Raw genomic sequence first — 24776 nt, forward strand, 5'->3', positions numbered from 1 at the left:
TGATCATAGAATTTTACTATTCTCTTTTATACATACTGAACTGCAAATTATTTGCAGTAAAGAAATCAATTTGATTGGCTTGCAATTTTTTGGGAAAGAATATGTGCTAGTTGTAGTCCAATTTGGAAAATTATTCTACTCCTCTGAGGTAGTCAATGTATCCTTAATTCCTAATGTCTGATATACGGAAAAGGTACTATATTGGTTTTGGATTTTAGGTTTACAAATTGCAATACTTCATGGTCTCAGATGGATATGGGTCTATCCAGATATCCATCCAAAGGACTTGGAAAAGCTAGTATAAAAATAGTGACCTGGCAAATACTTTATCTAGCATTACTCTTCACTAATAATATGAAATTGATTAGTATAAGGTTATTTTTATCGTCCATTTTGATAGGCAAATACCAATACTGCCGTCATCAAACTACGAAAGCTATGGGCTACAATTAGTCCATCAGGAAGCCCACATAAATTCTATTTTAGGGGTTAAGTGCTACTTCTATTTTCTCTTCGATAAACATTTTCTTTTGCGTATATATCTTTAAAAAAGTCCTATACTTATTTGCATGCTCTATAAATTTGATATTTATTTACATATATATCTTTCAAAACACACACACACACTATTGATACGATACTTATCTATTGATCGGTATGTATATCAGTCAAGTATAGGACTTGTTCAATGGCTAATGTCCAATCCCTCTTAATATTCAGTGTATTAAGTTATATCAAATTACTCTGCTTAATGTGAATCATCAATTTACATACTTTTTATTAAAAAAAAGCAGGATATATTGTGAATTTGCACGAATTAATTCTCGAGAGTGCATTCATTATTCCTCATAAATCAATAACTCTCGAGAGTGCATTCAATAGATTTAACCTAGTAAGGCATGTACTTAAATTGAGCAGATAAAATTAACCTGATTAGAATTTGGTTTTGCACCAGGTCTCAACAAGAAACAACACCAGCATTCATATAGAATAGATGAACTTAAATTTAACATTTCGAGATGGTTTAACTTGTATAAAGAGTAGTAATATAACAGAAGTAGTTACTTTGACAAACTTCCCAAATATGCTATACACACTACATAGAACTACAATGTTTTGTAGATTATAAGTAAAAACTAGCAAATTAGCAGGAAGAAATCAATGAAATTACTATAGCTAGAAATAATGGATAAGATATTAGGATCATAATGTCGTACTTATCGTTGCTAATATAAACCATAGCAACAAATGAAACTAGAAAACAAGAGAGTTCTTGAATTAAACAACCAAGATTGAAACCCTAGTGTCAACCTCACTTCTTTTTAGAGCATCGCTAATCTCACTCCTTCTCCCCTTTTGAATTTCCTCCTTCCCTCACCCTCTAACTCCCTCCAGTCTAGCTCTCTCCAACCCCATTCTCTAGTCCAACGAGGTCCAGTGTGGTGTGGAGCGAGCTAGGTGGGACTTCTCCAAGGAGATGGGTTTTAGGGAGCCTGAGATTTTAGGTTGTCTAAGAGACAAAGAAATGTTATGTTCTTCCCTATCGAGATCATGTGGGTGAGCTTTTTTTTTTTGTGCCCACTCGAGTTTATTGCTTTAGTTTGCTTTGTTTCCTTTCCTTTGGTTGCCATCAATGGTGATTTCTGACGTCTGCGTTGATAGGCCCCTCTGCAACTTACTGTTGATGTTTTGCAGGGCTATGCATACTTGAGCTTGTAGTGATCACAACAAAGCGACTAGACACTGAGTTGTATGCACATTGTGTTTCTTGTTACTCTATTATGTGCCCCTTGAACTTGATACAATATATTCCTTGTGGTGTTGTAGTTAGTATTGTTGTAAGCCTTGTTTCAAGGATTTGAGTATCAAATTTGTAACTGTTTCAATCATTAATGACATTATTCAGAATATATAAGTCTATTTGATAAATATAAAATTTGATATTCACATGTATCGCAGGAGATTCTGCGAGAATTGTAGAAATTCGTTTGTGACACTATAAGACATTAATGTTGAAAATTTTATCCAACCAAAGTATATCAATTATTTTCATTTTTCCTTCTTTTGTAATATGAGTCAACTTTTTCAGTAATAACTTTGTTAATCTACCAACTATGCTGGGATATGATTTATGTTTATTTTTAAATCAATTTAGAAAGCACTAGTCTATAGTAAAATGAGTTTAGGGCAACCTTTTTAAACCCGTTCTTCTCCTCCTCTCCTATTCTCTTGTTCACTCTTGAGACATTTTAATAAGTAGCTGCTCTGTTAATTCATTTTTCTCAAAAGAAAATTGGCTCCTCTAATACTATAACACATAAAATTTAAGACAGTAAGGAACGGAAATTTTATATTTACATTCTAATAAAAACATTAGATCAATCTAATTGGAAAAGAGAAACGACCTAATGGCTAATAAAAACTACAAGTTGATAGAATTCTCGTCGAGGCTTAATTTAATGGGTTTATATCTGACAGAAATCAAATTCTTACGTTATCCACCTCAGATAAACAACTTCATATGTTGTCCAACTCAGAATTTGTGTCTTTCTACAACCATTTTGCTTTGCATCCACAATTCCAAAGAAGCCGTCCGTATCATTCCGATCTTAGAAAGCAACTTCTATCCACCTTATGGAGCGTAGCTTTGAAGCCATCCCTTTTGCCAACTTCGGGAATTGAAAGCCCCAATACGGTGGCTTTAATTGCTCGTAGCACCACACCTCGGCTCTTTGCAGCTTTTTTTTTTTTTTCGATAGAAGAGCTATGCTAATCTGCGTTCAAATCTCAAAATGTTACAAAATTAATGTTATCATTCGGAACTACAAAATAGGTAGCCAAAGACTTACTCCCGTGATGGGCTGCCCATTCGGCCGCTTTGTAGCTTAATTTGATAATCAACCAAATGGTTGATACGTGATAGAGAACATGACTAAGATTGTCCAACTAGACCTATAGCTCAGGCTCAGGCTAGGGTTCAGACTCAGACTCAGGCTCGGTTCGACTGTGATGCAGTTCTAGTTGAATTGAGGTAAGCCTGAATTATTTATTAGGATCTAAATTAAACTTATATACATAGCTCATTTACTTGTGGAAAATAGGTTAATTTAGATTTGATGAACTCAACTCAATTTAAACCTTAAAAATAAACATATTTATTACTCAAACTTAGCTCAAAGTTAGCTCAAGCTCGAATGCAGCTCGCCTTTGGCTTGGCCAATCCTGCTTAAAAAAAAAATTTTAGCTCGAAATTAATTATGAGTCAAAGTTAGCTCGTTCAAACTCAACTCATTTACACTCTATATAACTAAGCCTTCAATTTGTTTTTTTATAAATTATGATTATATGCTAATTATAAAGGGAAGAGTGATGACACATAATATTTTGATAGAAATTCTATCGAATATTAACTATAATATAACATTTGTCATGGGTTAGCAGCATCCAAAAAATGTACTATGACAGTGATTTAGCTAAGCTATCAAATCAATAGTGGATGCTTTAGCCCCGTGGTAGATGTTGGGTCGGAAAAGGAATTTTTAAGTGGAAAGACTTTGACATGAATCTCTAGAGGCTAAATTTAGGCCCTCTTTTGTTGGACTACATAAGGTAACGTAAGCTTAAGCATAAGTTCTAGACGCATTATCATATGAGTTCTAAGATCTGATGACGTGACAAGCTGGCATGGCAGTATGAGAGGTGTGAGTCCAACAAGGGGGGCATCTTATTACCTGAATATTATGGATTAGGATGCCTTGCTGGAGAGAGCACTAATGCTCGCAGCTCCCTTTTACACGCAGCAGTAGCATGTACCCTTAAAAAGCCCTGAGACGCAGTCCACAAAGAGTTGTTAATAAAGTCACAAAGTAACACGCATGAGTGAGAAGAAAGGGAGAGAAAATGACGTAGAGGCAGAGCTTTGATTTGAACCATGTGTTTGTCCACGTTGAATAGATAACAACACTTGGCCCCCTACAACTTGATATGCCGAGGGTTGGGAGGACAAGAATGGCGAGGCAGCATTTGCGGGAATGGGTGGAATGCCAAGTGATCAAGGAAAGAGACCCTTCTCGTTATCTCCTTTGCCTTTTAGATGCCATGGCATACTTTGTAAATGACTTATTCCTCTGGGTGTAACGAATTTTGTGGATTGGATTGTTCACTGGAATCCTAGCTTGCGGATTGGATTGCTCACCGGAATCTTAGCTTGCGGCTCTGCTTCTCTTCTGGTATAAGCCACTACAAGTACTAATGGGCTAACCCTAAGGCTGGAAATGATTGGGTCGACTAAGATCCAGATCAGATCAACATGAACTACACATACACATCCCCTTCGACGAGTGTCAGAGTATATGGTTAAACACACCGTAAGACACAGAAATACAATTAGTTCTTTCACCATTACTCTTCTTGTATTTTTTTTTTCCCTCTTCCTCTTTAACGAGGATATATAAAATAAAAATAAAAGATGCAGTTAATGTGCTCTACGGTGTTGCCCTTGCTGTACTTGTGCATGGGCCAAGGTTGGCCTAGGGCCCGCTTAGATCCAAGCTTGCACCAGCCGTTAGGCCTTTTAGCCTAGTTGGGGTTTACGCAGGCAAATTCTAGTTGGCTTTACGTTGTACCATGGGAGATGTACAAAGCCATACCTATACTAAGGAGACCATGAGAAGTCTTGCACCATCTTCTTTCTGAAGACGTAAAAATATTGGCAAACAAATAATAATAATAATAATCATAATAATAATGATGCAGCTAAGGGGTCAGTGCGACAAAATTATAACATAACCAATACTCGAGGACTAGAAAAATAAGCCTATTAATTTTGATATATAGATTTAACAATTGGTCACAATTTGTCTAAGATACTATGTTACAATAGCCCAAATCCATATGTACATTGTGCCATTGTTGTCACAAAAACATCAAATAATATTTTTGTAATCATGCATCATGTGTGGACTGGAGTTTATCCCATGACCTCTAATCATAGGATGATAGGTCTAGACCAATGTGCTGAAAGGGGGAAAGATAAATTGATGGATAAATACTTCAAGTGTTGCATGAGTGAACTTAAGAAGGCAATTTATGACGAGGGATATAATTGGCAACTTCATGGACTTCCTTGATAATACCGCGTGATGGCGATAAGGTACATCAAGCTTCAACTTAGCCCGAGGGTTCAAGACCCTCAAAAGATACCCAAGAAAAAATTATAAGAAAAAAATGGAAGGTAGAAGAGTTCCTTGCTACCTTTCTAAGAGCAACTTCCTCAACAAAAAATATATAAAATAAGAATAATAATAATAAATAAATAAATATTAAGAGCAACGGAATGTTGGTTAAAGCTCTTCTTAAGGCAAATACTATGGAGTTAGAAGTATTACGGTGGAGACCGACTCTCAACTACTAATCCAAGTAATAAATCAAAGGAGGATAAGAGTAATTATTAAGATGGCAGAAACTTGAGAACTCAGTTTACAAATTTTAAATTATGTTATATTTACCATGAAGCTAATCAAGCAGATTACTAGTTGGCATTTTATTATAAATATATAAACTTTGATTTTTGTAGGGATTCTTATAATTACCTGAATTCCAAACTATTTTAACTAAAAATATCCTTACGATGTGTTATTCTCAAGGCAATTAAGTTGTATTTGTATTTTGAAACCTTTGATTTTCTTTTAATTAGGTTTATTTTTTTTAAATGTCTTAATTTTTCTTTTCTATCGACTCGAACAAAAGAAGGGCCCTTCGATAATCTCACTAGATTGGGATTTAGAGTCAGAATAATCTCAAATAATTTGACCTAAATTGGCATGCTATAAGAAAATAATATCCAATCAATTGCCTCACTCACAAAATGTAAAGTCACTTACCGACATCCACACCTAGAGGTGATCATTGCGCCCAATTCGCTTAAGCCTAGTTTGAGCTTAGTTTGATCCACTAGTTTTCATTTATTTTTCATGAACCCAAAAGTAATATATATGCTGGACAATTGACCAACCCTCCTTAAATACAGACACTTAGGTTTCACCAAACTTTTAGTTGTCTAGTTTAGACTTCAAACCATATACATCGCTAAACGTTGCTGAAACCTACTCCATGCTATTGTGCTGTCAGGCTGTTTCTCTAAGCTCATCATACTATCGAGCCATCAACCGAGTCGAGCTAAATCACCGAATCATCAAATAATTTTTCCACAATATTATTTAAAATTGAATTCAAACCTATAACCTTTTTTGCTATAAAAAAGATAGCTACCAATTATACTAGAATTGGTTCATAGTTTGATCGACTAGTTTAGTCAATCACCTCTTTTTCTTTTTCTTTTTTTTGTGTGTTAAAGGGAGCTTTGTATTCAGCTTTGAAATACCCGTTGCGAGTTATACTACCAGCGGAGTTAAAAGATAAAATATTACACATTTCAGTTGGGATTCGGTCCAAAGGCCCAAGAAGGCAGAATCCTGAACCAAATCACTCGTGACCTGTCATTCATCTAACCAACTTCCTGACGGTGTTGATCACCTGAGGGTCCCAGCTGCAGCAATTTGCTGCAGTCTGATACTTGGCAGCCAATCAATTGTTGCCAAGTACCCCCAAATTGCATGAAATTCGTTTACCCGGTTTCCAGAAGATTCTTGCACGAGTGGGAACTAGAAAGTCATAACAGTGACTGCTCTCAATCCCTTACCTTAATTGCTCCACTGCATCTGAGCGACTTCTCGCCAAACCCAAAACTTTCCCGAGCTTCTTAGCCAGGAGGCTTAATATAACCTCGCGATTATATACGTACTACTTGCTGTAACACACTCATGGTAGGTAATAGAACAGAATAAGAGCAATTAATGAAAGAGATGTCGTCTCTTCTAAGTAAGAAAGCAGAACCTCTTATTAATTTCTACCTCCCCGTGTAGTAGTTGTAGTTGGTCTAGTGGTAACTAAGCAGAGTTAACTTCGTTGTTTAGACCACTAACCTGTCCAATTAAAGCCATAAAACACCATCATAAGTCCATAAACAAACCCACAAGCAACCCTTTATAAGAATATGTTATTACATACCGTGTATAAGAATGGATCCACACGCCCTCCAGCTCCGGATCGAGTCACCTCTTCCTGCTTCAAAAGCCTGGTTACAGAATAACTCTACTGAATAAGAAAGAATAACTTCCTATGTTATTCCGTTATATAAATGGAGTGGAGTAGAATAAGAATTCGGTAAACTATGAGACTCACATGCGAAGAGCTTTGCTGGTATCCGGCCTATTCCCAATAACCTCGCGGATCTTGGCCTCGGACGACGATCCCGAGGACAAGAATTTCAGTATCGCATCCGCTCGTCGCCGCAATCTGGCGCTCTTCGGCTTCTTCGTCACCCCTCCCCTTGTCCTCACCGGAGCGTGAGCGTACCCCGAGGACGCTGTGGAGAGAGACGAGACGGCGCTCTCCTCGCTCTCCACGCTCAATTCCGTCGTCGTCTCCTCCGTCTTGTTCTTTTGGATCATCGAGCGAGCGATCTTAAGAACATGGTCCTAGTCACATATGATAGTTACTTCTCTAGATCTAGATCTGGAAGAGTTCAGATGTAGGACGGGAACCTTGGGGTCGATTCGGCGGAGGGACGCGACGACGGCGAGGATCCGGAGAGGATTGGACGAGGAAGAGCACGAATCAGAGATGCACGAGGACGAATCCTCCTCGCTGCAGGCGATGGGGTAATGGATTCAATACAAGGTTCGATCTAAGCATTTGGCGATGAGGTAGAGAAGGGAGAGCTCACCTGAGGCTGCGAGTTGAGAACGAAGAGGAGGAGGACGGAAGAGATGGTTTAAAGTTGGACGAAGGAGGCGAAGGGAAGAGGAGGAGGAGGAGGGCGGTCGCGGCGGAGAGCTCGTCGGTAGATGGGAAGGAGGAATTGGGAGTTGCCTCCATGCCGGAGACTAAGGAACTAATCTCGGATTTGGCGGGCAGATCGAAAACTTCTCGCTCTTTTAATCTTTTGAATCTGGAGCGGTGCGAGAGACCTCGTCGCGTAGTTTAAATCTCTTCCAGTGGATTGGCAAATATACCCTGAGAACTTTGCGATCGTCTACAAACTCCGATGCAGGAGTTTGCAGCAAGCCGGTATAAAAATCAAATACTAGGTTGGGCTCGAAGAGCCGAGAACTGTTCGGCTAGGCCCGTAGCCCATTGGGCTTTGTTCATAGGCCTGAACTAACCAACCCCTCCCAAGTCCCAATTCATATCTCTCTCTCTCTCTCTCTCTCTCTCTCTCTGAATCTGGGAACCACTCTATTGAGTCTATTCCCTCTTTTATCACCCTCTTTATTCGTCCACGATTACTCCATATGTTATGATATGCAAGCATGAGTTTGGCTGCGGAATCCCCATCCCTCTCCTCGAGCAGCAGCGACGATTTCGCCGCAATCCTCGACGCCGAGTTGGAATTTGATTCGTCGGAACCTTTTCCTGACGACGATGAGACCAACAGCGTTGAGGAAGATGATGAACTCCACGAGCAGAGGTATCTTCTTACTCTTCCTAACTCGCTTTAATAGATTAATTTTTAATAGAATCCTTTCTAAGTTTGTGTTATATAATATGTGCTTGCTAGTAAAACATCAAGTGTATCTGGTACGATTCATAGAATCCTATTAATTGCGCGTGAACTTAAGTAACGAGATCAAAACCATTCCAAGAATACTGACTTGGACTCTCCTCGATTTTGAAATGCAAACATTTTTCTTATTGTCAACGATAAATTGTGATTTTTATCACGGGCATGAAAACAAGCAACGCTAATGGGCGATTTCCTTATTGATGATGAAGCTTATTTCACATTGTCTCATAGGTAGGGTCTTAAGTTTGTATTTCCTGAAAATTTCATCAAACAACTAGTTATAGGATCTGGTAAAAGCAAACATCAGAGTGCTTGCTTGATCTTCTCCAGACATGCCTCGCGTCATTGATGGCCTTTTTCTTTACGAAATAGAACACATTTGTTGTACCAGTAATTTAAGATAGTAGAGGTCGTATACAAGTAGCCACTAGTTGGTTGCTAGCTTTGGAATGCTTTGAGCTCTTTTGTCTTCCAGGATTGCTGGGGAATATCATCAGTGTTCAACATGTTGAACACTGTACAATAAATTAGAAAATCAACATTTCGGTCCTGAGTCGATTTCCTCAAGATGTTCCTGATGGCTTCTGTTGGCTCAGATTAATTGAAGCCCCATCATGCAAGTGTTAACCTAATATAAATTCCTCTGATCTTTGTGCCCCAATATGAAATATTTACAGGATATGGTGATATACGGCATCAATATGATAGATTACCTTTTTCTCATTGTTCTGTTTGAGACACTGAGTTCAACAAGAAAGCCAGGTGAGGAACAATTTTGGTAGTGGGAATCATACATTTTGTTGAAGGTCAATATTTGTAGATTATGATCGGGACAAATTAAAATTCCATATTATGCATTGGTTCAGTTGGGAAAATTGTAGTACTGCTGTGGATTATGATTGAGAGAATCATTGGTTTTCTACTTGGTTTTCTGTCTTTCATGTTAATCTTAATTTCATGGTAGGGCTTTCAATAAGCATTTGTTTTAGTTTGCATATCAATGTACACCACAGTGATTATCATTTCCTACATGCATATGCAGGAATAAGAAACGTAAAGTTGAGGATTTTGAGAGTTCGGATGAGCTGCAGGAGAGAGTGATGTTGGAGAAAAACCTAGAAAAGACTGGTATCTTTAGTTAGATTGATGAACTTGAAGATACAGATTTAATCTCATTCTTAGAAATATATAGTGATATCAACTATTTACATTTGCAAGCAGCATTCATTTACATTTCATATCTAAATAAATGCAGCAGTAGAGTATACAATAAAATGGCCTTAAGTTCCAACTACTCACACTTACATGAGTCCATTATCCATGTCCTCCATTCACTTTCAAGTTGGGTCAGGACCTTAAGTTATTTTGAGAGCTAGATTTTTCTTTCTATTAATTTCTGACTAACTCTTCTCATATTCTCTTCAACTTCGATAAAGTTGATACTGGCAGACTCATTATGAAATGTCCATTTGGAACTTAATGTCCCCTTATCCTTAACTAGTATATACTGCTGCTCTTGACTTCTGAGAGAGTACATACTTTTTATTTCTTGGAATGCATATTCATGTTACAAATTTAGTTTAAGTTTCCAGCATAACTGATTAAGTATGACGCTAGCAATAGGAATATTCTACTATTAACTTTGAACAAGACTAGCCCTAAATCTATCTTTGCTAGGATGGAGAACAAGGAAATATTTTGCATAGATATTCAATTTATCTATAGCTTTGAATCAACTGGTCTTAAATGGATAGACTTGAAATACTAGCTTAATTATGGTGTGAAAATTCGGGGGAGATAGGATTCCTAGTGTGACTAGGTTTAGAGCTACGAAAAATAAAAGTCCAAGTCAAAGTAAAAAAACTAAATCCAAATTGGTTTAGGAAAACCGAATCTTGCTAGGTTTAGAAATCTGATTAAGAATTGAACATTGAAAAACGAAACCGAGTAGGAGATGGAAGTCCAAATACTACTCTAATTACGAAAATGAAACTCAAGTCGGTGAGTAGAAGCCCACGTAAGAGTAGAAAACAAAAAGCAAGTAAGAATAAGAATAGGAAAAGTAACACGACAAACATTTTTTAACGTAGAAAACCTCTCAGTGCATCAAGAAGGAAGAAAACCACGAATTCATCCAAACGGGATCAATCTATATCTTATTGTTTTTAGAAACAAACAGTACTTATAATCCCCTATATAGTCTGTCATCTAAGTGTTGAAGTCTGCATCTCTTGCTCAAAGTCCATCCCGATTAACCACTTTATAATTAGATTACATCCGCGTCTAGTGTGTAGTATGTCACTATTGATCACTCCTCAAACTCTTCATTGATCGGTGGTGGTAGCTGATAGAGACTCGGTTCAGCTCTGCAATGCTTTAGGATTATCCGTTGTTGAAGCTCAACACTCGGACATATGTAGAAGCTCTCCTCTAGGTAAGAATTTAACTTCGTGAGGAAATTCGAGAACTCTTCTAAATTGAGAGTAGAAGTTCCTAGAGTTCTCACTTAGATGAATGTCTCATTTTTGGTTCTCATTCCCATAAATAGATGTGATGAATATCTAATTATTTATGATTCATGCTAGAACAAGTCATCAAAGAAATCTCTAAAGCCGTTTCTAATTTTGAACTTTCTTTTGTTCTCTTATGCACGTTATCCGAATGTCACTTAAATTTCTTAAGTGCTCGCGTTTCAGCCGTTTGGACTCCCTCGGTCTCGTGACTCTCATGTGGATGAGATTTTAATGCATTAGTTGCAAAAAAAATTTAAAATGTTTGACTTGATTTTTTCGCACAATCTGATCTTTTATAGGTTATGTGACTTAATTATACATTTGAATTTAATTTGTACAATTCAAATAAATATAATTTTGTTCACGAATTTATTATTACAAAAATATCTCTCTTACAATCTCCCCCTTAGCAATTTTGAGACAAAACGCAATTCCTAAATAATTTTCTAGAATTTACAAAAACTCCTAAGATCAAGACAAACACTAGACGCATGTGCATTATAAAGAAATTGATTCGATACAAAATCTTTAAACATACTTCTAAGTAAATTTTGACTAGTCAATTTTCAGCAAAGTAACATGTCCCAAATCAAATATGTGATTAAGTTAAAGACGTAGCAAAAAGATCCTAACACATATAGATTGTATCAATTCAAGTTTTTCAAGAACATGAAAGTAAGCTTCAAAACTTGCTCATGCCATCAACAACCATATTATGTATGAAAACTACTCCCCCTAAATTCTAGCTAGAGATAAATGAAGTGGGAACTGGGAACTGAGCACTATCCAGTGTAGAAGTTAGAACTATTTAGCTCTATTAATTTATCAAAAAGCACATGAGAATCTTTAGTGATACAATTGCTGACAGTTCAATGTTTCCAAGTCTGTGATGTTCATGTTTCCATTCTGATTCAGCTCATCTCTTTGGAATTTCGATTTTCTGATCCTATCACATCTTTCAGGACAAATTTTATGAGAAGAACTCTTGTACATCTTTCTGTGTTGCCTTTTACATTAGGAAGAATTGGATTCATGAAAAAGTTGGAAACTTTGGTGCTTTCCAATTTTTCATGAACAACTGTTCGATCCAATAGCACTAAGAGGATTGCTAACTTGCATTATGCTATATTTATCTACTCTTATGCAATTAGAGTACTGATGTACTCTAGTAGTCTCACCTAAAATTTATTCATTTTTCAGTTATTTTGTGATTGCATTAGAGATGCCAGATTTTGGCTAGGTCACATGAGCTCATCATTTAATTAATGATTGGTCTAACTACATATTTATATTTTATCCTGTAATAGGTACATCTACAGAGTCAGAACATCCAACTGATATATGCCCTCCACATCCTGGATTTTTTAGAGGATTGTGCATGAGATGTGGGCAGCTTGAGGAAGATGATGGATCAGGAGTTGCTTTTGGTTACATTCATAAGGTAAACCTTGTAACTACTGAGTGGTGTAGATTAAAGTCAAGCTAAGAACCTTGTCAATTATGAATCGAGGCTGATATCAGCCCTTAATAATATTTTGAATTTTTAAATGTCAATAATTAGATACCTAAGTTCCAGGATTTTCTCATGAGAATTTCTTTAACTAGTTTGCTTTCTCATGCTTGAGTCTGAGTGCTCGCTGTCCCTTTCCTATAGAGAAACTTCTACTTCTAGGTTTGCTGATAAAGCTTTCTTGAACTTTAAATATGGTCCAGACTTCTAGCTCTAAGATGTAATGAAAAGGCACCTTGCTCTTGGGGGGTTAGCTTGGTCTAAAATGCGAATCTGAGTGACATAGTTTTTTGGTGTTGCCTTTTTAATACGCAGTGTGTTTATATTTTTCATTTTGTAGGGGGCTTTCCTTAATGGAGAGAAATCCAAAATCTCTCTTGTTAAGATACTTTTTCTCAAATTTTACCAAAAATTGACATAATGCGAAAAGCATGCTTGAAATAGCAGATTGACACATGCATATGATCACAAGTAAATTTGATTTGCTTAGATAATAAACCCATATTTGGCTAAGATATGATAGTTGACCATATCTTGTTAGGTAGACTTTTCTAGACATTAATTGACTAGACAGCCATGTGCCTAATATATGCTCCAGTGGAGAAATTTTAGTTTAAGGACAGGAATTAGAAAAGGAGAAAATTGAAATGGATCAAATGAAGAAGAAAAAATAACAGCACGTTATTCAAATTTCATCCTAACAAGTACATAAGTTCATACACCCTTATTTTTATTTCTGTCATTGAAGCATCAATAAAACAAAGGCTTTCTAGGTCAGAAGGAGCTTCTACTTTCAGAATATTCACATCAGTATCACTATCTGACAGCAACAATTGTAATACAGTAAACAGGAATTTTGTTATAAGTTATAACATGTATTGTAGTACTTTATCCTTGTAATCTTGGTCGTGAAACCTCCATCTAAAAATATGGCATATTATATTTTAATTTTGATAAAATTGCAAAGCATTTCATGTAATATGTTTCTTTACCATTCATCCGTTTATAAAGATGACTCAAATTTGCTAAAATTTTTAATAACCACCTAAGAAATATCTCTTTAGTGCAGGATTTAAAGTTAGGTGCTACAGAGATGGATAGACTACGCGGAGCTGATCTGAAGAAATTGTTGCGTGAGAAAAAGCTCATACTTATATTAGACTTGGATCATACTCTACTGAACTCAACCCGTCTTGTAGATGTTTCTATTGAAGAAGATTATTTAATTAGGCAAGCTGATTCAACAAAAGGTATTACTGTTTTTTAGTATGTTCCCCGCATAACTATATTTTCCTTCTAGCCCAAAACTTATCTATCTCTATAGTTATTTTACCTCATAAATGGTATTATATGTTGAGATTATAAATGGTATACATGCTTTCTTTTTCTCTGAAGCTAATTGGCTGTTTGAGCCTTTATTTCCCTACAAACTCAATCTGGCTTGTTGGACTTAGTCATTCAGTTCTTAACTGATATATGTGGAGATTATTGATGCTATCATAAGAATAAAGAGACAAAAGAGAATAACGTGCATCATCAAATGGAATAGAGGGCTTTGTTAAAGCTTTGGCTGGGTGGTTGGGAATCCAAATCAAAGCAAGCAACTCAAACTGTAGCCGAAATTGAATGAAACATTGAACATTTAGTTCTCTCTAGGACAATAATCGAAACTAAAGCTTTAAACCATGATTCTTCCCAAATGGGCTTTTGGAACATTCTTACCTTTATCAGTTAACGCACACAATACACACACACAAACACACATAGACACATGCGCGTGTGCACACACACGCATGCACGCACGTGCACATGCGTGTGTTTTTGTGTTTTCATCTGTTATCCTTCAACTTTCTTGATACAGACATCACTGATAGGATACGATAGCGTGTATACTAGTGCAAGAGGCGCCGACAATTGATGATCCCCCCCATAGGGATTTTGTTATTATCAATTTTGTATTTTTATTTATTTAGGGTATCTTTTGTATATTTTCTATTTATGGTGTATTTTGTTTATTTTTCATTGTAGGTCTATATATAGATCCATTGTATTTTTCTTTAGGTTAATGAAGATTATTTGGCTTTGCTTCTTTGAAAAAATTAGTGTGAAATCAATTTTAGGGTGGAGGTGTGAAACCCTATTCCTTCTCTCCCTTTCTTTCCTCCTTCATCTCTTTCTCTACACCACGTTTTGCATTATTCCTCCTTAGAAATTTTATTATCATGTAAAAGGTTGATGAACTTGTTTTATTTCTCATTTTATAGATGATCCCGGCAGAAGCTTATTCAGACTGGACTCCATTCATATGCTGACAAAGTTGAGGCCTTTTATCCACGACTTTTTGAGAGAAGCAAGTAGTATGTTTGATATGTATGTGTACACTATGGCAGAGCGATCGTATGCCCTGGAAATGGTCAAGCTTCTTGACCCTGGGAATGTCTACTTCAATTCAAAAGTAATCTCACAGTCTGATTGCACCCAGCGACATCAGAAGGGCCTTGATGTGGTGCTGGGTGCTGAAAGTGTTGCAGTGATTCTTGACGACACAGAGTTTGTAAGTTTATTTATTAGCCAGCTACATTTTCTGAATTATCTTAATAACTTTTGGAAATATCCAAAGTAAGACTCTATTATATTTTTATAAACTAACTTATTCATGCAATCTAGACTTTTACAACAATGACTACATAACAACTACTGTTATGAACCATCATGTAACTAACTTCATCAACAAGACCTCCCTTTGAGATGTAAATTTTACTACTGATGGCATCAGAATCATTTCCATGTTTGAAGCATGTGACAGAATTTGGAGTCATGTATGAAAGGATGAAGATTAGGAAATCATTAAACTTTCGAGTATCATTTTCCTTTATTTCCTTAATTTATTTTTTCAGATTTTAATTGTTAATTTGGATTTAAGTAGATATGCTGTTATTTGAATAACTAGTTAAAATATTTAGAACTATGAAAGATTTTACAGTGTTGTTCCTGACAGTCTTTGTTGCAAGAGAAGGGAAAAATATCAGAAAGTCTGCTGATCATTTTAACGGTTGAGACAAGCACAAGCCTGTTAAAGAGCACAATAAGGGTTACCTCAGTGTACATTCCTAATCGTGGGGCATCATTGTGGCTAGAACTTGAAAGCTTTGTCTTCTAAGACTTCATATAGGAAGATAACCTCATGTGTTGACAATAAAGCTGTTCTTAACTCCTATTCCTGCAGATTGAGATAGTCAATATTAAAAATGCATGATGCATGCTTTAACATCTGGAAAAAAATGGCAAAAATGGTAGGACAATAAACGATTAGCTTCTAGAAATTCTTCAACACCATTATATTTGATTACTTTGATACTTATGCTTGTACTTGTAGAATTATACTATTTATGACACTGGTTTGGCTAATACAAAAGACACTATTGTTATAGGTGTGGCAGAAGCACAAAGAAAACCTAATCCAGATGGAAAGATACCATTTCTTTTCTTCTAGTTGTCGCCAGTTTGGCTTTTCAATTAAATCATTGTCAGAGTCAATGAAAGACGAAATGGAGTCTGACGGTGCACTTGCAACAATTTTAAATGTTCTAAAGAAGTCTCATCAGAGGTTTTTTGATCCGGTTAGTTAGTTGAACTTTCCTTTTGAATCTGTTCAGTTTTTGGTTTCATATAATCTCTACTAAGTTAGCATGGTTCAATCTTACAATGCCGCAGCTGCATGACTTTCTATTTCTAAGTCCATTTCATAGGCTTTTTTAGTGAGTAATAGAAAGTCTGCTTTTTAACCTTATGCTAGATGTTTGTTATATATAAATTTATATATGTATATATGCATACATCTTCACTTACTTATTCTTTTACCTCCTTCAGGAACTTGGAATAGATCTCTCATCCAGAGATGTGCGACAGGTAAAATATCCAATCATAAGGGTACCCTGTATTTTCTTGTTTTACCCCTATAGTAATATAGGCATGAAGAGCTGCTAATAACTCATTAATTTAACTAAAGCTTATGTTATTGCATCTGTCATCGGCTCAGACCACCTGGTTGCATAAAGCTTTTATACCAGATAGCTGTGATCGATCTGCTTCTCAGAGTCTTCAATCATGAAACATTGGTTTATCATTTGAAAATTTGATCTGAATGCATGGAGTTCATCTCAGACCAAATGCCTTCTGTATTTTCTAGTTGTGAAACATTGGCCAATTTAACCATTGTTGAATAAATTAACGGAATCTAACTAAAGTTTTTGTCATGAATTTCTACTTACACTTTGGTTCTATATTTTTTTTTCTTTTGTTCTAGGTAATGAAGAAAATCCGCCAGGAAATATTACAAGGGTGTAAAATAGTTTTCAGCCGGGTGTTCCCATACAAGTCTCGTGCCGAGGATCAGTCAATCTGGAAGATGGCTGAGCAATTAGGAGCAACATGTAGTACTGATGTGGATTCATCTGTCACACATGTTGTTGCAATGGATTCAGGAACAGAGAAGGCACGCTGGGCTGTGCAAAACAAGAAGTTCTTAGTCAGCCCTAGCTGGATTGAAGCAGCAAACTACCGATGGAATCGGCAAAAGGAGGAAGACTTTACGATCAGCACTCCTAGAAACAATTGATGATTTACTAACTTTTTTATAGAAACAATTGATGATTTATCAACTGTTTTATGGTTCCGAAGTATATGCAGTACAAAATCTACTGTTTAGAGCATTTATGTATGATTGCTTTGGATTCCCTGTTTCCTCCTGTGTTAAGAATATTATATCACATCATGATTTGTTGTCATCATAGATACTTACGCTGACCAGTTTCCATGTATTAGTAGGTGAAATAGGATGCTAGTTCTACGTTAGACTAACAATTTTTCATTTTTTTCCTATCGTTGGATATTAGGCGCTAGGCACTTTGCAAGGTTGGTTCAAGCTTTTAACTCAGATTGAATCTAATCAATTCAAGCTTGATTTTAAGTTCAGAACTAATTTCAAGCCGAGCTTGAACAATGCCGAGCTCAATTACACCCCTAATCTTACCATCGTTATCGAGTTCAATTACACCCCTAGATGAGGAAGGCTCCTCCTCTAGTCCTCGTTGTCCTTCCTTGTGATGTGATCGCCTAATCCTGCTTGCTCTAATGCGATTTGCATCAACAAATAGGAAAGCAAGTAAAATAAAAGAGCTTGTATCCTTACTCTCCAATAATTGGAGAGGGCATGTACTTTAAGAAGTATGAGTCCATAAAATCGAGCTCTCCCCCCAAATATCCTTTTCAAGCCAAAGGCCCACAAAGCTCCACCCAGGCGTCGCAGCCTAAAATATCCTTAACCATGCAATGCCAGTCACAAGCAAACCCCTCTCCCCTCTCCCCTCTCCCTCCAAAAAAAAGCCCTCCTCTCCGCCCCCAACTCCTCCCTTTACCACCACCATAAACAGCTACAAACCAATTACAAACCATCCTGGCCCCCCCACCCTCATCACTTCACTTACCTTTTACAAAGCTTGGAAATCCTCCCCAGCCAATAGGATTCCAAGCCCCATCCTTCGCAATCTCCCCACCCGTCCCCACCTGTACCAGAGATAAGCACATACATACACAAATCTCTCTCTACGTTCCCACCAAGGCCACGTGTCCTAGGTTCAACCATTGGAATCTCCACAAGCTCACTCTCTCCACACATTCCACCCTTTCCAAATACTATAACTCCTCCTCCCTTTTCAAGTTTTAGTGGAAGAGGGGGGCAGACAGTAGAGAGAGAGAGAGAGAGAGACCATCTCTCATCAATCTTTGAGCAATTCACAAAGGCTAAATTTAGGTAGGATCAGAAGGACCAACTCCGTTAGTAAATTTTCCGATGTCTTCCTTGTTGTCTACTCCTTTCACCGTCCGCAATTCTACAAGAACCGATCACCTCTCCTCTGCCTCCCAGAAACACGCATTCCTACACTCTTTTCTGCCCAGAAGACCTAGCCACGCCGCCGCGTCGCGATGCGGTTCGAGAATCCGGTGCGCAATCGCCGGGAACGGGCTCTTCACCCAGACCAAACCCGAAGTCCGCCGCATTATCCCCGACGGGAACGACCGGGGGCTTCCGAGGGTTAAGGTGGTATACGTCGTCCTCGAGGCGCAGTACCAGTCCTCCCTCTCCGCCGCGGTGCGCACCCTCAACGCCGAGCGCCGCCACGTGTCGTTCGAGGTGGTGGGGTACTTGGTTGAGGAGCTCCGCGACGCGAGCACCTACGAGGCCTTCTGCAAGGACTTGGAGGACGCGAATGTCTTCATCGGCTCGCTCATCTTCGTCGAGGAGCTGGCGCTGAAGGTGAAGGATGCGGTGGAGAAGGAGCGCGATCGGATGGACGCCGTCCTCGTCTTCCCGTCGATGCCGGAGGTGATGCGGCTCAACAAGCTTGGGTCTTTCAGCATGTCGCAGCTCGGGCAATCCAAGAGCCCCTTCTTCCAGCTCTTCAAGAGGAAGAAGCAGTCGGCGGGATTCGCCGAGAGCATGCTCAAGCTTGTCCGGACATTGCCGAAGGTCCTCAAGTACTTGCCCAGCGACAAGGCCCAGGACGCCAGGCTTTACATCCTCAGCCTCCAGTTCTGGCTCGGCGGCTCGCCGGAGAACCTCCAAAACTTCTTGAAGATGATCTCCGGGTCTTACATCCCTGCTCTCAAAGGGACCAAGATCGACTACGACGACCCAGTTCTGTTCTTAGACAGCGGAATCTGGCATCCATTGGCGCCTTGCATGTACGACGATGTGAAGGAGTACTTGAATTGGTACGGAACGAGGAGGGACGCACATGAGAAGCTTAAAGACCCAAATGCGCCGATCATTGGGTTGGTGCTGCAGAGGAGCCACATAGTCACTGGCGACGACGGCCACTACGTCGCGGTGATCATGGAATTGGAGGCGAGGGGCGCGAAGGTGATACCCATCTTCGCCGGCGGACTGGACTTCTCCGGGCCGGCGGAGAGGTACCTGGTCGACCCGATCACTGGCAAGCCGTTCATCCACGCCGTGGTGTCGCTGACCGGGTTCGCGCTCGTCGGGGGCCCGGCGAGGCAGGACCACCCGAGGGCAATCGAGGCGCTGAGCAAGATCGACGTGCCGTACATCGTGGCGTTGCCGTTGGTGTTCCAGACCACGGAGGAGTGGCTGAATAGTACGCTCGGCTTGCATCCTATTCAGGTGGCGTTGCAGGTGGCGCTGCCGGAGCTCGACGGTGGGATGGAGCCCATCGTGTTCTCTGGCCGTGATCCGAGAACAGGCAAGACGACTTATTTCTTATTCCTTGATGCAATTTTGTTACTCTTTTACCAATGCGTATGTTTTGATCTTCCGTACTGGTTATAGGAAAATCGCATGCGCTGCATAAGAGAATTGACCAGCTGTGTACCAGGGCAATCAGATGGGCTGAGCTGAAGAAAAAATCAAAGGTACTCTCGCTGCTTTTAGCTTTCTTTATTGCTTTTTGTAGACTATTTGCAGCATTCTTGCTTAGAATTTTTATTCCATTCTCCTTTCAGAATTTCATAAACAAACTTATAACATAGTTGCTTACATTGGCATGAACAAATCCAAGAGAGATAAGTGCAAGATTTAGTATATTATGCTTGTAATTTGTCCTTCTTCCTGCTTACTTCTTGTTTGTTATAATGCCTGTGTTACGGTAGGACTGCCAAATTGTCTCATCTTTTGTTATCAGTAGTTATGTTGAGGAACAGATGAATCATAATCCAATTAGGTGCCAAGAATATAAGCCAAATAGGAGTAGACCAACTTATTGGAATCAATTTGAACCTCTTTATCATATATCACTTCTTCTTAGTTTTATTTGTTATTCCTTGTAGACGGAAACATCAGTTGTAGTTGCTATTAAAGAACAAACATACAACTGAGAATATCAATTGTATGGAGTAAGTTTGTTGTTTGATGTTCTTGTAATTCTTCTACAAATGTAGTGTAGATTGCAATAGATGCAAAATTATATAGCGTCGCTTTTGTTTGCTAAACTAAACTGTTACTTGATCATGTGGAGCAGGAGGAGAAGAGAGTAGCCATAACTGTCTTCAGCTTCCCACCGGACAAAGGCAATGTGGGTACAGCAGCCTACCTGAACGTCTTCTCTTCCATCTTCTCTGTTCTCTCAGACCTCAAGAAAAGTGGATACAATGTTGAAGGCCTTCCTGATACTCCCGAGGCCCTTATCGAGGATGTGATCCATGACAAGGAGGCTAAGTTCAGTAGTCCTAACCTCAACATCGCCTACAAGATGAATGTCCGCGAGTACCAGTCCCTCACTCCTTATGCTTCAATGTTGGAGGAGAGCTGGGGCAAACCCCCAGGCAATCTCAATTCAGATGGTGAAAACCTCCTTGTCTATGGAAAGCAGTATGGCAATGTCTTCATTGGTGTGCAGCCAACCTTCGGATACGAGGGTGATCCAATGCGTCTCCTCTTCTCAAAGTCAGCTAGTCCTCACCATGGTTTTGCGGCTTACTACTCCTTTGTCGAGAAGATCTTCAAAGCCGATGCCGTTCTGCATTTCGGTACTCATGGGTCTTTAGAATTCATGCCTGGCAAGCAGGTCGGCATGAGCGATGCATGCTACCCTGACAGTCTCATCGGAAACATCCCTAACATCTACTACTATGCGGCAAACAATCCATCGGAGGCAACCATTGCGAAACGCAGGAGTTATGCAAACACCATCAGCTACTTAACACCCCCTGCTGAGAATGCAGGGCTTTACAAGGGTCTCAAGCAGCTCTCAGAGCTAATCGCATCTTATCAGTCACTCAAGGACACCGGACGTGGCCCACAGATCGTGAGCTCAATCATCAGCACTGCCAAGCAGTGCAACCTCGACAAAGATGTGAGCCTGCCGGAAGAAGGGGAAGAGCTCTCAGCCAACGACAGAGATCTTGTGGTTGGTAAAGTGTACTCCAAGATCATGGAGATAGAGTCTAGACTTCTACCATGCGGGCTTCATGTCATCGGTGAGCCTCCTAGCTCCGTTGAGGCAGTGGCCACATTGGTGAACATTGCTGCCCTTGACCGTCCTGAGGAAGGAATATACTCATTACCAGGAATACTAGCGGAGACCGTTGGAAGGAACATCGAAGACGTCTACCGAGGAAGTGACAAGGGTATCCTCGCAGATGTCCAGCTTCTGAGGGAGATTACAGACGCATCTCGTGGTGCCATATCAACTTTCGTAGATCGGACAACAAATAAGAAGGGGCAAGTCGTTGATGTCGCCGAGAAGTTGACCTCAATGTTTGGCTTCGGCCTGATGGAACCATGGGTGCAGTACCTATCCAAGACCAAGTTCCTGAGAGCAGACAGGGAGAAGCTGAGAACATTGTTTGAGTTCTTAGCAGAGTGTTTGAGATTAATTGTGGCGGACAACGAGCTAGCTAGTTTGAAACTAGCCCTTGATGGCAGCTACGTGGAGCCAGGCCCAGGCGGCGACCCAATTCGGAACCCGAAGGTTCTCCCCACCGGCAAGAACATCCACGCCCTCGACCCACAGTCCATCCCGACTGCCGCGGCAATGCAAAGCGCGAAGGTAGTGGTGGACCGGCTGCTCGAGAGGCAAAAGATTGACAACGGGGGAAAGTACCCGGAGACAGTGGCTCTGGTGCTCTGGGGCACTGATAACATCAAGACTTACGGCGAGTCCCTGGCTCAGGTTCTGTGGATGATCGGTGTCAGGCCGGTCGCTGACACTTTAGGCCGAGTCAACCGTATCGAGACGGTCAGCCTCGAAGAGCTCGGCCGGCCTCGGATCGACGTCGTCGTCAACTGCTCCGGCGTCTTCAGGGACCTCTTCATCAACCAAGTATGCTCAAATCCACAAAGTACTCTTACATCCATATCTGAACATTGATAGAACTAATATGCTCAATTCTATATGGTACAGATGAATCTGCTCGATAGGGGAGTGAAGATGGTGGCGGAATTAGACGAGCCGGAAGAGCAAAACTACATCCGAAAGCACGCAATGCAGCAGGCTGCCGAGCTCGACGTGCCTATTCGCGAGGCAGCGACCCGCATATTCTCCAACGCCTCTGGCTCCTACTCCTCCAACGTCAACCTAGCCGTCGAGAACTCGTCGTGGAACGACGAGAAGCAGCTCCAGGACATGTACCTGAGCCGGAAGTCCTTCGCGTTCGACTGCGACGCCCCCGGCGTCGGCATGACCGAGAAGCGCAAGGTGTTTGAGATGGCCCTGAGCACCGCGGACGCCACGTTCCAGAACCTCGACTCGTCGGAGATCTCCCTCACCGACGTCAGCCACTACTTCGACTCCGACCCGACCAACCTCGTCCAATCCCTCCGCACCGACGGCAAGAAGCCGAGCGCCTACGTCGCCGACACCACCACCGCCAACGCCCAGGTGCGCACGTTAGCCGAGACCGTTAGGCTGGACGCAAGAACCAAACTCTTAAACCCAAAATGGTACGAGGGAATGATGAAGAGTGGATACGAGGGAGTGAGGGAGATCGAGAAGAGGCTGACGAACACCGTAGGGTGGAGCGCCACGTCAGGGCAGGTGGATAACTGGGTGTACGAGGAGGCGAACACCACCTTCATCGAGGACGAGGAGATGAGGAAGAAGCTCTTGGAGACGAACCCCAACTCGTTTAGGAAGTTGGTGCAGACCTTCTTGGAGGCGAACGGGAGAGGCTACTGGGAGACCTCGGAGGAGAACTTGGATAGGCTGAGGCAATTGTACTCCGAGGTGGAAGACAAGATCGAAGGGATTGAGAGGTGAATATAGTTCGATTGATCTCATATCAAGGTGTTTTGAATTTGGATTGATCTCTTTTAATTGATCTATGTATCATTTGTGCTTCTAATATATGATTATGTAAATTGGTAAAAAGGACATGAGAAAGAACTTCATGTACTGTAAAAAAAAAGAACATGGGCTAATTAAGTAAATTTCATTTCTCCCCGATTTTGAATTTGGAGGAACAAGTGTTTGCAGGAGTAAATGTCTGACTATCCTAATCTGTGTACATATATTGATCTACATAAGTAGTTGTCTTCTCCCTTTTTCTGGTTTCTTTCTATATAGCTCATTAAGAATTACATATTGGAAGCCCATATTATCTCTAATTAGATCTTTACGGCGACTTTTCAAGCAGAGTTGTCCTCATCAAAAAATTATCTATCCAAATAGTCACTTAATACTAAAATCAAAAAATTTTTACCCAAATAGTCACTAAATACCTAAATAGAGCATATCTTAGGCACATTAGTTGTCAGTGTCAATCTGTGCTTAAGCCTCAGTTAAAGTTGTAGTACTACAGTAGTAAACACATCGTCTTGATATACTATGTTGATATGCTCAGTAGTTTTGACTTTAAAATATGACACTAAATAGTTTATCTTTTTTCAGCCAGGCCTATGAATTGGCAACTAAAGCGCCCAAAATAAACCTTTTTATGTTTCCAGTTTGAGGATAAGGAGGGTTTTTGAAACCTTTCCCTATTGGTCGTTGTGACATAAACCCTATCTCAGTGGCGTGACCTCGTTCCTACTTTGGAGAACCTTTCCTTGTAGCTTCATGCTATATTGAGACTGAAAACATGTCCCTCAAACTTTGATGGACAATTATATTATTGTTAGACGAGGATCAAACATCTTAATTGAGATATTAAAATTAGAGGTATAAAAGTATGATAATATAGACCTAATGATACCAAATAGACACTCATAGTGCGGATGTTCGCATTGACCCTCAATATAAATTGTGGTTATGATGATGAGCCCGTATCTGAAGTGCTTACTCTACGATGACAAACAATCAATTAACTGTTCGTCAAGCAATGAGTAGACGATTTTACTATTAGAGTTTACTCTCCCTCCTATTAGCGTTTACTTTGGATGAATATAGGTGACTATTGTTGAGCCTAGCTAGTATAGGGTGTGATGGGATATTGAGGGAAGTCAGTTGGCATAAGATTCAATTTTTGGTGCCCACGGGATAAAATGGATGAGAGAGAGGAGTGACGAGAGATGCCAAAAATAGAGATGAAAAATGTGTGTTCAATAGAGGTCTAGGAGAAGATAGAGGAGATTAATAAGATGGTGAAGTGCTTTTAAAAGTGTTTTTGG

At 39.8% G+C, this 24776-nt stretch overlaps 3 protein-coding genes across 16 annotated transcripts; 2 read left to right on the forward strand and 1 right to left on the reverse strand.

Annotated features, from left to right (window-relative positions):
• Positions 1 to 2329: 2329 nt before the first annotated feature.
• LOC140765907 (uncharacterized) lies at positions 2330 to 8232 on the reverse strand. 13 transcript variants are annotated; one of them, XM_073105217.1, is made up of 6 exons: positions 7787 to 8222; positions 7605 to 7707; positions 7243 to 7538; positions 7069 to 7135; positions 3732 to 3825; positions 2658 to 2774 (listed from the first exon to the last, which is right to left on the reverse strand). In XM_073105217.1, exons 1-5 carry the CDS (start codon positions 7936 to 7938, stop codon positions 3739 to 3741), a joined length of 705 nt encoding a protein of 234 aa, XP_072961318.1. In that variant the 5' UTR covers positions 7939 to 8222; the 3' UTR covers positions 2658 to 2774; positions 3732 to 3738. The 13 variants fall into 13 exon arrangements, 10 of the variants coding, with proteins under 10 accessions (XP_072961315.1, XP_072961314.1, XP_072961318.1 ...); XM_073105216.1 differs by having other exon boundaries at positions 2667 to 3222; XR_012105244.1 differs by having other exon boundaries at positions 2672 to 2774; positions 2850 to 3825.
• Positions 8233 to 8260: 28 nt separating this feature from the next.
• LOC140765906 (RNA polymerase II C-terminal domain phosphatase-like 4) lies at positions 8261 to 17439 on the forward strand. 2 transcript variants are annotated; one of them, XM_073105211.1, is made up of 8 exons: positions 8261 to 8530; positions 9669 to 9754; positions 12447 to 12580; positions 13719 to 13899; positions 14914 to 15203; positions 16081 to 16269; positions 16520 to 16558; positions 16956 to 17439. In XM_073105211.1, the coding sequence occupies exons 1-8, from the start codon at positions 8373 to 8375 to the stop codon at positions 17265 to 17267; spliced, it is 1389 nt and encodes a 462-aa protein (XP_072961312.1). In that variant the 5' UTR covers positions 8261 to 8372; the 3' UTR covers positions 17268 to 17439. The 2 variants fall into 2 exon arrangements, with proteins under 2 accessions (XP_072961312.1, XP_072961313.1); XM_073105212.1 differs by lacking the exon at positions 9669 to 9754 and having other exon boundaries at positions 8339 to 8530.
• Positions 17440 to 18368: 929 nt separating this feature from the next.
• LOC140764158 (magnesium-chelatase subunit ChlH, chloroplastic) lies at positions 18369 to 23650 on the forward strand. Its single transcript, XM_073102556.1, has 4 exons — positions 18369 to 19914; positions 20001 to 20083; positions 20689 to 22491; positions 22573 to 23650. Exons 1-4 carry the CDS (start codon positions 18501 to 18503, stop codon positions 23425 to 23427), a joined length of 4155 nt encoding a protein of 1384 aa, XP_072958657.1. The 5' UTR covers positions 18369 to 18500; the 3' UTR covers positions 23428 to 23650.
• The last annotated feature ends 1126 nt before the right edge of the window (positions 23651 to 24776 follow it).

This window comes from Typha angustifolia, chromosome 8 (genome assembly GCF_048772165.1).
Source record: "Typha angustifolia cultivar Huaian chromosome 8, ASM4877216v1, whole genome shotgun sequence".
Classification (NCBI taxonomy): domain Eukaryota; kingdom Viridiplantae; phylum Streptophyta; class Magnoliopsida; order Poales; family Typhaceae; genus Typha; species Typha angustifolia.

Bases quoted from the DNA above. Each gene is read 5' to 3' on its own strand.
- LOC140765907 (XM_073105213.1), bottom strand. From the start codon at position 7,938: ATGGAGGCAACTCCCAATTCCTCCTTCCCATCTACCGACGAGCTCTCC. The intron at 7,708-7,786 runs GTGAGCTCTCCC...CATCGCCTGCAG, and splicing joins TTCTCAACTCGCAGCCTCAG to CGAGGAGGATTCGTCCTCGT. The intron at 7,539-7,604 runs GTTCCCGTCCTA...ATATGTGACTAG, and splicing joins TCCGCCGAATCGACCCCAAG to GACCATGTTCTTAAGATCGC.
- LOC140764158 (XM_073102556.1), top strand. From the start codon at position 18,501: ATGTCTTCCTTGTTGTCTACTCCTTTCACCGTCCGCAATTCTACAAGA. The intron at 19,915-20,000 runs GCAAGACGACTT...TACTGGTTATAG, and splicing joins TGGCCGTGATCCGAGAACAG to GAAAATCGCATGCGCTGCAT. The intron at 20,084-20,688 runs GTACTCTCGCTG...CATGTGGAGCAG, and splicing joins AGCTGAAGAAAAAATCAAAG to GAGGAGAAGAGAGTAGCCAT.
- LOC140765906 (XM_073105211.1), top strand. From the start codon at position 8,373: ATGAGTTTGGCTGCGGAATCCCCATCCCTCTCCTCGAGCAGCAGCGAC. The intron at 12,581-13,718 runs GTAAACCTTGTA...TCTTTAGTGCAG, and splicing joins CTTTTGGTTACATTCATAAG to GATTTAAAGTTAGGTGCTAC. The intron at 16,270-16,519 runs GTTAGTTAGTTG...TACCTCCTTCAG, and splicing joins ATCAGAGGTTTTTTGATCCG to GAACTTGGAATAGATCTCTC.